The 12,431-nt window shown below is 61.6% G+C and overlaps 4 protein-coding genes and 2 non-coding genes across 6 annotated transcripts; 3 read left to right on the top strand and 3 right to left on the bottom strand.

Annotated features, from left to right (window-relative positions):
- The first annotated feature begins 599 nt into the window (after positions 1 to 599).
- PLICBS_004872 lies at positions 600 to 687 on the top strand. Its single transcript has one exon. It is a non-coding gene; the product is annotated as a tRNA-His (tRNA).
- A 65-nt stretch (positions 688 to 752) lies between these two features.
- Positions 753 to 840, top strand: PLICBS_004871. The gene has a single exon. It is a non-coding gene; the product is annotated as a tRNA-His (tRNA).
- Positions 841 to 4,613: 3,773 nt separating this feature from the next.
- On the top strand, positions 4,614 to 4,901 carry PLICBS_004870 (uncharacterized protein; the record flags this gene model as incomplete). The annotated part of the gene is made up of 2 exons (XM_018325750.1): positions 4,614 to 4,757; positions 4,827 to 4,901. The coding sequence occupies 2 exons, from the start codon at positions 4,614 to 4,616 to the stop codon at positions 4,899 to 4,901; spliced, it is 219 nt and encodes a 72-aa protein (XP_018175502.1).
- Positions 4,902 to 6,411: 1,510 nt separating this feature from the next.
- Positions 6,412 to 7,608, bottom strand: PLICBS_004869 (DNA N-glycosylase and apurinic/apyrimidinic (AP) lyase; the record flags this gene model as incomplete). The annotated part of the gene is made up of 2 exons (XM_065600611.1): positions 6,412 to 6,871; positions 6,929 to 7,608. The coding sequence occupies 2 exons, from the start codon at positions 7,606 to 7,608 to the stop codon at positions 6,412 to 6,414; spliced, it is 1,140 nt and encodes a 379-aa protein (XP_065456683.1).
- Positions 7,609 to 7,918: 310 nt separating this feature from the next.
- On the bottom strand, positions 7,919 to 9,613 carry PLICBS_004868 (uncharacterized protein; the record flags this gene model as incomplete). Its single annotated transcript, XM_065600610.1, has 5 exons — positions 7,919 to 8,112; positions 8,169 to 8,865; positions 8,919 to 9,304; positions 9,352 to 9,490; positions 9,545 to 9,613. The coding sequence occupies 5 exons, from the start codon at positions 9,611 to 9,613 to the stop codon at positions 7,919 to 7,921; spliced, it is 1,485 nt and encodes a 494-aa protein (XP_065456682.1).
- A 663-nt stretch (positions 9,614 to 10,276) lies between these two features.
- PLICBS_004867 (S-(hydroxymethyl)glutathione dehydrogenase) lies at positions 10,277 to 11,764 on the bottom strand (the record flags this gene model as incomplete). The annotated part of the gene is made up of 5 exons (XM_018325752.2): positions 10,277 to 10,497; positions 10,551 to 11,188; positions 11,249 to 11,384; positions 11,517 to 11,646; positions 11,744 to 11,764. 5 exons carry the CDS (start codon positions 11,762 to 11,764, stop codon positions 10,277 to 10,279), a joined length of 1,146 nt encoding a protein of 381 aa, XP_018175504.2.
- Between the last annotated feature and the right edge of the window lie 667 nt (positions 11,765 to 12,431).

Below are 12,431 nucleotides of genomic sequence, written 5' to 3'. Positions count from 1 at the left end.
GGTGCCGTCTGGCTCCAGTGGCGTCCCCATCGCAGCCGAGGCATCCATGCGGATCGCGCCCACCACGGCGGAACGTCTTCCGTCTCTGGGGTAGCAGGACGGGGGGATTTATGCACGCGACATTAGCCATGGACGGGTCGCGCAGGTTGCCGGTTGCGACGCCAAAGGCAAGGTGCCTGCAAGCCGTGGGCGGGAGGGCGGAGGCGGCCAGGGGGTGTTGAAGTGAGTGAGTGAGTGAGTGCGTGAGGCCTGGCGAGTGTGCGCGCGAGGCGGACCATTGTATCCACGGAAGTACAGTATACGCTGGATCTGGAAAGCAGAAAAGACGGCCAGCGCAAACTATTAACAGCAAACACCGAGCGCCACAGTATAAAGACGAGACGCCCGGCTGCTTTGAAACTTGTCGATGGCGCCCGGCTCCTCTCCATTGTCAACGGTCAATTGCTTGTGACAGCGAGGCGATGGATCCAGGTCCACACACCACCACGCAGGGCCCTCCACCACTCACACGCACGGGGCGCACGCCAGCCCCACCACAGCCACAGCCACACCTACTTAAGGACAAATAAGCCCCCGGTTCTTCAACAAAGACGCAATAAGCCGTAATCGTCTAGTGGTTAGGACATCAGTTTGTGGACCAACCCAGTTGAAACACTGGAAACCGAGGTTCGATTCCTCGTTACGGCAAGTCTTCATTTTTCCACCTCCTCTCGGGGATGGTGGTCAAGTGGCAGATGCCCAAAGCTTGTTTAGCCGTAATCGTCTAGTGGTTAGGACATCAGTTTGTGGACTACCCCAGTTGAAACACTGGAAACCGAGGTTCGATTCCTCGTTACGGCAAGCTTTGTTTTTTTTGCATTTTATGCATTCTGTTGGCGGAGCTGGCGCCCGCTTGATGTTGGGGTCCGGATGGTGATGGTTGCAGCTTTCCTCACGTTGTGCAGGGTAGCACGTCTTCAAGACGATTGCTGCTTCGTGGATTTGGGTCCCCTCGCAAGGCACCTCGTTTTTTTATTGATCATGGAGAGCAATTGGAGGTTACCTGTCCTTTTTTTCATCTTCTGGTTTGGCGTTGCCGGCCCCTTGGTGCATTGATCTATGCGGGTGGCGTTCGTGGCATGTGTCGGTCCCGTGTCATGAAGAGCAAACCTTGACATCTACAACTTCGCAATTGTCGGTCCGTCCTGTTCACGAGTTTGAATCCCATCGCCAAGACATTTTCCTCCCATCAACGAAGCAGAGCGAAAATGAGCCTTTCATGCCGTGCTTGCACTTCCTCGTACCGGATGACAACACCCAGGGTCGTTCGCCGGCGACTCGAATACGAAGACCGACGCGTGACTGATAAACCCGGACCACGAGAGACGGTCATCCCGGAGTCTTGGCTCTCCCGGAAGCGACGGCACGCGCAGGAGCGAAAGTTCAGCAGCGATGCGGCGGCCGCGCAATGCGACACTCCGGGACGGACAGCCGAAACAGGTGAGAAACATGTGCCACGACACGGCCATGAGGCGCCGGCCGACTCCCGTCTCCGGCCTGGCCCCCTGCTTCGGTGGGCAAAATTCGAGACGGGACGCTTCCACACCAACTGCCGAGCCTCTGCCGGCCGGCCCGCAGCACCACACCTGAGCAGTGAGAAGTGCTCGGGCACCTCAGCGTTCAGCAGCGGCTGACGGGCGCGATGGAGCCCCGCAGCGCCGCCAGCGCAGCGCCAGAGGCCAAAGACGAGGCCCAGCTGCGCGGCAAGGTGAGACCTTGGTGGTCGCGTGGCCTTGCCCATCGCGGGTCGACGCGCATCCGCCGGGGGCCAGCATGTCATGTCTTCAACTCAGCTCCCGCCCGAGCTTGCCAGTTGGGTGACTACTGGACCATATACGTAGCGCCCGAGCCTGGAACACGGCGCGGCCAATGCTTGACCTGCTGCTAAACTCGGCGCGGGCTGGACCCCGTCGCCGTCACGGCATCCTGAGCCACGGGCAAAGAGGGCCCTCAAGATAAGGACAAGGACGGTACGGAGGCGTGCTGTGAGGATTGTACTGACTACAGTGCGGTACTGCACGCTGCGGAGTACTATCTGTGCCTTTCAGACCAGACGGTGGTGGCTTCATGGGCGGGCTGAGTGGCATGCTTGGCGGGATCGCCGCCGCCGCCGCTCCGGGGCCTCGTCATGCAAGCCCAGCTCCTGAGTCCTAAGTGTGCTGCCAGCAGCCCCCCCCCCTCCCCGCGGGCCCGTCGATGGGACGAGATCCGCAGCGATTTTGTCTCGCGAGGTGCGGCTGCGGCGCGTGTAGGGGGCGTGCCACGGCAGGAGATTTTCAATGCCTGCCTTGCCTGGCCCCCTCTGCGCAAGGGTTGCCGGCGCGGCAGACGGACGGCGACGTCGAGTTGACGACGAGTTGACGAACGAACACAGTGGCCGGGGGGCGCACCCATGGCTTGCCAGGCTTGGATGGTTGGACTTGACCGCCAGTGCGGCGGCGCGTTGCCCAACAAAATGCGACGAGTAACCCTCTTCGACTGACGGACAGCACTCCTGTAGATAATATTAAGTCCAAGGTATCCGTACACCCGCCCGTCTGCCAGCACTTCATCTGCCGCCTCGGTGGGTAGATGCGGCCGCACCGTTTCGTCGTGCTGTTGCCGGACGGCACGCGGCAAGCCGTCCGTCGGTCATGCTATCATCTATAATCTGAGCCGTGGCCTCTCTCGCTTGGGGCGCGCGCTCGGTTGCGGGCGCCCTTCAATTCCCCCGTGGCAGCATCGGACGGTCGCCGGCCGGGTCGGCCTCCACCGCCGTCGGATGACTGAACGGACGACGGGCGACCGACGACACGACAGGCGGACAGACAGACACACGACACACTCACCGGCTGAGGTGAATCACGCCCTGGGGCCGGCGCTACTGATGAGCTGGACCCGAGGACATTCCACCGGGCCCCCGGTGGGCGCCACGACGTCACCGCCACCCGCTTTCGGAGCTCGCGAGCCTCGGGGGGGGGTCCTGGTGGTATCGCAACCGCAATCCCCCGGGGCGGTCGAGTGCCCGCTAGTGCAGTACCGGCCCCGTACTCGTACTTTGTGTCCGGAGTACAGTAGCGCTTGATGCTGGATCACGGACGAGAGGTGACCGGGGGAGTTGAGTACCCGGAATGGCCCAGCGCGGGACTGCTCGAGGGCGGCTCGACGCAACGCAACGCAACGCAACGCAACGCCATGGCGGGCCCCGAGCACGAGCACGAGCATGACCAGGGCACAATCTGCACGCGGGCAAACCTCTCGTTGGCCGGGGCGTGAAGGGAGGACATGGCGGCATCTCGTACCTTTGCGCCCACTCACTCGCACCTCGACCGGCACCTCGCACATGCAACAGACACCAGCACCACCACCGGATCCCTGGAGGTAAAGCTCCTGCATGCTGGCTCTCGCTCACCGTTGGACGACGCCCAAGGTACCGCCTTATTTAAGAAGGTCTGCCATCTGCCGCACCTGCTGTAGGTTGCTGATTCATCCCGTCGTGTGCACCGGGCATTCGTGCAAATGTCCGGTCCATGCGGGCTCCTTCTTGCAACGAGCACAAGCAAGCAGCAGCAGCAGCAGCAGCAGCGCAAGTCTGGCCCGGTCGAGGCTCGTTGCGTGCTTGGGCTTTTTTGGTCGGCGGCGGCGGCGGCGGCCACTCGCTCGCGCGGACGGCCGGGCGGGCGGGCTTGCACGGGTCGGGTTCCAAGCAACAACCTTGGAAGAACCTAGGTTGGGGAGAAAGCTGGAGGAGGCGATCAACCTACTTGCCTACCTTGGTAATAATGGGGACGGGAACCTGCGGCGTGATTCCAGGCGCTTCGATAGTCTCGTGACCGCCCGGCGACTTCGCGCCATCCATTACTCAGTGAACGCCCCTTGGCATGTCAGCAGTGAGTGAGTGACCTGAGTGGTCTTGCCTGCCTGCCTACCGCTACCACTACCGGCGGTTGCGCGGGCGCGGGCGCGGGCGGCGGCTCCCCCCCCTCCTCCCTTCCAGTTCCAGGTTGGGCTTGTGCTGAGCCCGGGCAGGGCCTCCACTGGAGGCGAACGGGCCCCCGGGGGCTGCTGTCATGGATCCCTTGGATCCCTATCTCCACCGGGGCCACGGGTCCATTGGCGCCTGCCCGCCTGTCCTGATTCAGCCAACTGCCACCCGACCCCCGTTCGTTGCGCCAGCGCCAGCGCCAGCGCCAGCCAGCCAGCCCAGCCCGGCCGCCTCGCCTCGTCCGTGTGCCGTTCAGCCTTCCCTCCCTATAAAGCGCCGGCGCCTCCGCTGACGCACTCGCCTCCTCTGCCTTCCCGGATCCCCATTGACGAACGTCTTTGTCACCGACTTGCTGTCCGTCCCTCGTGCTGAACCGAATCTTTGTCGTCTCCTGGATAGCATCAAACACAGCTGCATCCATCTGCGCAGACCGCTTCGTCGATAAATTCGCCGTCGTCCGCGTTTCCTCCACCCCTTCTCTCCTTCCTCCCTCCTCCACTCTCGGTCCGGCCTCGACGCCGCCGTTATCGCACCCACGCCAGCCAGCTCGACTCGTCATCGCCCGCGTCTCACTCAACCACCACCCTCCTCGACCGTCACTACTCCAGCCATGGCTCCCAAAAAGATCCGCTGCAACGCAAAGGACTGCAAGGAGCCCGCGCAGCGCATCGTCGGCGACTGCAGCTTCTGCAAGGGACACTACTGCGGCAACCACCGCCTATTAGAGGACCACAAGTGCAGCGGCCTCGAGGACGTAAGTGACAGCTCGCCTCTCTCGATGTGTTCTTTTGCGACAGGAGTCTAACTGTCCTCTTTTTTCCAGTGCAAGAAGCAGTCGCACGAGCGCAACGCAGCCCAGCTGCAATCCGAGCGCACGCAGGTCATCCGTGGCGTCTAACGGCCCAACGTCCCCGACGCAACCGTCCTTACAACCGCCAGAACGGCCTTGCTCACACGAGCAGCCCGGGCCGGCGGTCCACCACCAACAACACAACACAGCCATGCCGCCAACGCCCACCCGGCGGCAAACCACACACTCTACCACCACAAACCTCACGAAACCGACGAATACATGAACCACTTTTTGCTTTTTCCTTGCCCGAGAGCGACCGGCATGTCAGCCGGTGTTGGCGCGGCGGCCACGGGAGCCTAGAGGCGCATTGGGCCCCCTCTTGTTGTACATTTCTACCACCAATCTACGTTGGGTCAGGGGCAGTGCGGAAGTCGCGCGGCGTACAGGGTCTACTACTACTGGGTTGATTTCGTCTTGCATGCCTTTTTTCTTGTCTTTCTGGGGTCTCTAGCTGGGCCCTGTGAATTGATTGCCCTCTTACCACAATCATCGCTGTGCCGCATGCCTGTGATTGAATGAACGGCCCCGAATCGCGTTGGCTCTCGGGGATGCACCATCGATCCCAGGCCGCGGGGCATCCGCCGTCACAGGTGCCAGCTCATCTCGAAGCGACCTCGGCGACAATGTGACTCTCGAATCGGCGACGGCTCGGGAACTCTCGAATAGGCCAACTGCGGTCCGCCCGCGCGCCCCCGCGCACCCATCTCGGGCATCGCTATCGCCATCACCCGTCAGGTATGAATGCAGCACCCTGGCGGCCCCCTCATGACCACCACCCCCGAACCCCGGTCCGTCCCGCCCTGAGCCTCGACCTCTGAACCGGCTCTTCTCACGAGCACCGAGAAGCCGGCCCAGCCTACGGATTACTTGCTGTGCCTCCCGCGGCGATTTCCGTGGTTTGGCCTGCCGCCCTTTCGGCATTCGATGTTGAGATCGCTTTTGTGATACATGCGCTTTCACAGGCGGCTCGCATCCGACTGGTCGTGGATGGGATCGGGAATTAGGGGCGCCTACGCAGCCGGCCGGCCGGGACGTCGCTATGGAGAAATGCGGGCGAGGACGGGTTGCCACATGTGGCGTGGTGCTCGTCGTACAGAGATGAGAGGGCTGTGGGGGACTGCGGGCTGCGCTGACGGGCATAAAGATGCGTGCTGCTGCCAAGGAGTTCTAGACAGGAGCGTCGAGTGCCTTGGGTATGACACGTGCCGGACTTGCGACTGCGACGTAATCTCAGAGTCGGGACATGAAAAGGGGTTGTGGCTGGGAGGGTCCAAGTCCGACCCAGTCCCGGGGGCGAGCAAGAGAGTGGATGCCGGACCTTGGCTCCGTACGCTCTGCAACCCTGATGCTCGGTCATTGCAATCTTGATGAAGCTAGAAAGGGGAAGGAGAAAGTTTCCAAGTCGGCGGAGCGAAATGGAGGCAATGCCATTGCGAACGGTGCCTGACGCTTAGAGAGAAAATCCAGCAAAACTGGGATTTGGCTGAGTGTATTGAGTGGATAGTAGTACATTAGTGATGCCCTTGCGGAATGTCAAGGCAACGCATCTTTCAAATCAAAAGAACTCGCTCGCTTCCTGCACCTCAATCTTCTCAACCTTGACCTCCTCCCCCTTTATCCTACGGCCCTCGGCGACCTTCTTGCGGTCGGCGGCCTTGCAGAGCCCCTGGGCGCCGAGATCGCAGTCGCCGCAGCGGCGGCCCACGGGCAGGCACACGGCCTGGCCGAAGCCGACGAGCAGCCAGTTGATCTCGCGCCACTTGTCGCGCGGGAGCCACGACTGCAGGGCGTGGCGCGTCTCCTCGGGCGACTTGGTCTTGTTCCACCCCCAGAGGTTGGTGATGCGGTGGACGTGCACGTCGACGCCGATGCCCTCGGTGCGGTCCCACGCGACCGACATGCAGAGGTAGGCCATCTTGGGGCCGACGCCGGGAAGGGACGTGAGGCCTTCGATTGTGTCGGGGATGTCGCCGTCCCATTTGTCGCGGAGGATGACGGCGGCTTGCTTAAGGTACCTGGGTGGACACGTTAGCTATGCAAGAATAGCGTCGAAGCAGAGGAGGGACGCGTACTTGGTCTTGTTGTTGTGGAAGCCAACGGCCCATATCATCTCGTTGAGGAGCTTGGGATCCACGGCCAGCATGTTGTCGAGGTTCAGGCCGACCGGCGCCCCGGGCTTGTGTGCCGGCAGCTCGGTCTTGAGCCTCTGCATGGCGACGGCGTTGACCGTGTCCTTGGTCTGGCTGGACAGCATGAGCGCCACGAGCGTATGGTACCGCTGGTCCTTGGGCGAGGCGTTCCGGTCGGCCAGCCGCTCGCATCCCATAGTGTCCACCGCAGCGCCGTGCGCTATGCCTCCCGGCTGGCGCATCTTCTTGACGGCATTGTACATTTCCTCCCAGTCGGACGGCGGAGCGACCGTCGCCTCGCCCGTGTCCGGATCGGTCGTCTTCCGCGCGGGTTTGCGGTCGCGATTCGGCTTCAGCTTCGGCGGCGACGGCACCGCGGCCAGCGTCTCCTCGAGGAGCTCGGCCTTGACCTTGACGACGGGGGAGTCGTCGACGCGGCGTCGCTTCGCTGGGGGCAGCACGGCATCTTCAATGTCCGGGGTGCCATTCTTGACGGGGGCGCTGGCGCTGGCGCTGGCGTAGGAGAACCGGGAGAGGGACCGCGTGACACGCCGCGGCGTGATGGTTTCGGAGGCGCGCTCGAAGAGTTTGGACGTGTCCTTTGAAATCCGTGAGGACCGCATGGCGATGTGCGGTGGTGGTGGTTGTGCGGTTGAGGCGAAATGGAAATCCATTTACGCGCGACGCGACTCCTGCCCAGGTTGGCTAATAGGGGTCCGCTGATAGGCCGGGCTGGAGCACTAATGTCGGTTCGTGTCTGACGACAGCTGTGGGGGCCGAATCCTTCGGCCGGCAGCAATAAGCACCGAGGTCATTCACTCCCTCTTCCGCGCTTCACTGCGAGCTTGCTTACATTCTGAAGATCTACGTAAATGAGGACAACTATCGGCGTCATCGATTTTCTCTTTCAACATGCGATTGAAGCGCCAACAACTAGCCAGATGCACCAATCGCGGAATACACCAGGCATCGTCTACCCTTGGGCGCGAGCAGGAAATGAATGACCTGCTCCATGTCCTCGTCCGTCATGCCATCCACCGACGCCATCGTTGCATCCGGAAATTCCAGGAAAAATCGAGCAGTTGCGAGCCGGAGCTCCAGCTGCGCTAGGTGCATCCCGATACACACTGATTGAACGTCAGCTTGTGATCTATGACCGTCTGTTTTTGTCTACATGACATACCTCGGGCGCCTTTACCAAAAGGCATGAAGGCGTCTTTCATGGCGCGCGTCGGCGACGCCCATCTCGAAGGATTAAAGGCATGCGGATCCGGGTATATCTCTGGGTCTCTGTGCATCGAGTACGCTTGTGCGCCGACGGACACGCCCTCGTTCAAGGCATAGCCACACAGCTCGGCGCCACCGGGCGGCACCAGACGAGGCAGGCCCGACGGCACTGCGGGATACAGACGAAGCGTCTCGCTGATGACCTGGTTCAGGTACGGCAGGTCCTTGAGATCCTGCTCGTCAAAGTCGTCGGACAAGAGCTCCAGCTCCTTGAGCAGGACGGACCGAACCAAGGGGTGGCGGCACACGGACCACACGAGGTAGGTGAGCGTAATGGTCGTGGTGTCGCTGCCGCCGATGATGTACACCTCGGCCTCGTTCCGCATCTCCTCAAAGGTGAGCCTGTCGTCTTCCTTGGCCTTGAGCAGGTTGGTGAAGAGGGTCTGCTGCGCGAGCTCGGGCGTCGCCTCGACCACCTTTTTGTACCGGCCCAACGACTCGCCCGCGTATTTAGTCAGGGTGCGGGAGTAGCCCACGGCTTTGCTGAAATATGGCAGCGGGATCTTGGTGGCGATGGAGGTGAGGAGCGGGAACGTGGAGCGCACGACGCCGAGGTTGCCAGTCTGCCCCAACATGCGCACGTAGTCGTTTCTCTGCAATCGTTAGACTGGCGCCAGATGGTGCCATGCGCGTAGTTGCAGCTCACCTCTCCATGCTCTAGAGTCTTGAATGACTCTCCAAAAGTCATTTCGCCAATGACATCCGTCGCAAACAGCATCCACCACTTGAACAGGTCCGCCGCGCCCTTGGACCTCATGTCCTCCCTAATTCTCTGGAGGGTGAGCCTGCAGCGAGCATCGACCAGGTGCCTGTATTCGCGGAGGGACGACTCCGAGATGGGCCCGCTGAGGAGCCGGCGGTGCCTCCTGTGGAACTCGACATTGTTGGTGTTGAAGACGTTTTCCAGTCCAAAGGTTGTGAAGTGCTGGTACCATACGGGCTTGAGGAACGTTTCTCGAACGGTGTAGATGGTTTTCACCGCGTCAACGTCGCATATGTCCACCTCCTTGGGGGCGATGCGGACGATGCGACCTATGCCAAAGGTCAGCGCACTCACCCACATACAGGACAAAACCTACCATAGCGCTGGTGCAAGCCATCAATCCATTGGGGCCTTGTTCCCCTGAGCCAGTGGTAGTCGAGCACGGCGCTCGTCCACTTGGTATGCCACGGCCCCGGAAGCCGCGACGTGGGGTTGTGATAGACACCGTATGCTTTCTGTTGCGTGTAAGCGAGCACCCAAACAAGTCTTTCAATTCCAGGAAGACGAACAACTAGCAGTACTAGTGCCAAAGGGACGCTAAGGATGAGACAGAAGCGTGCAAAACCGTTGTCAATCATTGTCGTCAAGAGTTCTCTTGGTGTCGTTGGTTTACGGAATCTATAGTTGCTTCGGCCATTACCACTCATCTCCGCAATATATACCCAGTCGAGATCTCGGGCATCCTCAGCAAGGACATGATAACACTCTACGCAATAGAGATGGAGTGCAACGTGGTGTTGCAACGCCGGTCCAGTTTGTAATGCAGTGCATTCAGCGTCACAATCGCAGCGACTCTCCACCGCGCATCCTCCTTGGCTGCTGCCGGTGACTTGCGAGACGTGCTTATCAAAGCTGCACATGGTATGCATTCTGCCAAAATTGGCCTGCAAGGGGGCACCTTTCTTGCTGTCTTCTCACATGCTGCGTCGTCCCGGCCACCTGAACGGGGTTGCAGATGCTACGCCCGTGCCGTTATGACGGAAGAATACGAACGCATGGGCACGCGGGTCGGGCGCCGTTGGCCGCGGCAAACCATCATGACGATCCTTGTGTTGTTGCCTCTGGTCACGTTGGGCTACGGCTGGCACACGCCCCAGGTAGTCGGTGCGGCTTGAGTTGAAGCACGGTGTCCATTGTCATTGGCGCCGCGTGGAGGCGGTGGCCATCAAGGTCGACGAGCAAAAGTATAAGACCCCGCGATTTCGATTTCCCCTCTACATCTTCAGATTCATTACATCTACCTACAATTTTCGCATGTCCACGACGGCACGAATGCAGTCGCCGCTCTTCATCGTCTCAAAGGCTTCGTTCATCTCACCGAGCGTCTTGCGGTGAGTGATGAACTCATCCACCTTGAGCGCGCCGCTGAGGTAGTCGGAGACGAGGCCCTCCATCTGGGAGCGGCCCTTGATGCCTCCAAAGGCGCAGCCCTTCCACACGCGGCCGGTGACGAGTTGGAACGCTGATCCATTAGCAGGAAACCGGGCATGCAGACGCGACAGGGGTGTGACTTACGTCTGGTGGCAATCTCCTGGCCGGCGGCGGCGACGCCGATGATGATGCTCTCGCCCCAGCCCTTGTGGCAGGCCTCAAGGGCGGCGCGCATGACGTTGACGTTGCCTGTGCAGTCAAAGGTGTAGTCGCAGCCACCGTCGGTCATCTCGATCAGCTTCTCGACAATGGTCTGGCCCTTGAGGTCGTTGGGGTTTACAAAGTCGGTCGCGCCAAACTTCTTGGCCCACTCTTCCTTGGCTGGGTTGACATCGACGACGATGATCTTGCCCGCCTTATTGATGACGGCACCCTGGACCACGGACAGGCCGACGCAGCCGGCACCGAAGATGGCAATGTTGGAGCCCTCCTCAACCTTGGCGGTCACGCGGGCGGCACCATAGCCCGTGGTGATGCCGCAGCCGAGCAGGCAGGTGCGGTCCATCGGGGCATCGGGCTGGACGGCGACGACAGAGATGTCGGCGACGACGGTGTACTGGGAAAAGGTCGACGTGCCCATGAAGTGGAGGAGGTCCTTGCCCTTGCACTTGAAGCGCGAGGTGCCGTCGGGCATGACGCCCTTGCCCTGGGTGGCACGGATCTTGCCGCAGAGGTTCGTCTTGCCCGACTTGCAGAACTTGCACTCCTTGCACTCGGGGGTGCTGGTTCTGTTAGCCGATTCGTCCTCACGAGAGGGGGTCTCCCGAGGTGGGGGAACGGACTAGAGTGCGACCACATGGTCACCGGGCTTCACGTTGGTGACGCCCTCGCCAACCGACTCGACGATGCCGGCGCCCTCGTGCCCCAGGACAATGGGGAACGCGCCCTCGGGGTCCTTGCCGGAGAGCGTGTACGCGTCTGCGTCTTGTCAGCGATGTCCTCTCCTGCCGCGGCCCGACGACGCGGGGCCTATAGGCCGTTGTCGCGGGCCCTACCGGCTCATCGCGTGCGCGGGCGCGGGCCCTGCGCTCCTCCAGGAGGCTCACTCACCCGTGTGGCACACGCCTGTGTAGTAAATCTCAATGCGGACCTCGTGCGCCTTGGGAGGGGCGACCTCGATATCCTCGATGCTCAGCTCCTTGCCGGCCTCCCAGGCGACGGCAGCCTTGCAAGTGATTGTCTGCTGCGGTCAGTTTTGGACGAAGACGGCCGGCGATGCGGGGTGAAGACGAAGGCGGGCAGTCCACAGAGGGGTCGAAAAAGCTCGGGCCGCTCACCTTTCCTGCGGTAGAGGCCATCTTGTCGGATAGCAGCAGCTGGACAGACGGGAATGTCGATGTAAAAGGTTGGCAGTGCAGGGCCTGGCGTGGGTTTTATTGTCCGAAAGGTTAATGGGAGCTGCCCGCACCGGCCGTGACGTTCATTGGCAGTCGTGACGACACTCCGATCGCCGAAGCCGCCGTTCGCGTTGGAGCTGCTCCAGCTCCAGCGTCTACCCCGCTGTGGAGCCGGCGCGCCCAGCGGCGGTGCGCGGTCACTTGGTGGCTGCCCATCCTTGAGGTGGCCACGGCGGCAGTCCAGCCCGCCAACGCCGCGTTTCAGGCAATCCTCGGCGTGACTGATATGGCGCTCTCCCTCCCAAGCACTCGGAGGCTCGGGATTCGGCCTCCCGCGTCGGCCTCCTGTACACGTAACGGCCGCCCAACCGCCGCCCGTCGTGACCGATCTACACGAGCTGGTGTTGGGCACCTGCTGCACCTCATGTCAAGTCCCATCCTATCTCGCTGCACGTTTTTGGCGCGCTGCAGGTGACCTGGCGTTCCGGGGTCGGCAGTTCCGTCTTCCAGTGGCTTCCCCTCGCTGTCGGATCCAGCCGCCAGCTCCAGTGGTAGGTTCCTAGCGGTTGGCTGGACCACCTGAGCCGCAGCTAACCCCCTGCAGAGAGCTGCAGTGGATCCCAGCGGC

Source organism: Purpureocillium lilacinum, assembly GCF_023168085.1.
Source record: "Purpureocillium lilacinum CBS 284.36 DNA, scaffold_3, whole genome shotgun sequence".
Classification (NCBI taxonomy): Eukaryota; Fungi; Ascomycota; class Sordariomycetes; order Hypocreales; family Ophiocordycipitaceae; genus Purpureocillium; species Purpureocillium lilacinum.
This window is presented reverse-complemented; position numbering and strand designations above follow the sequence as displayed.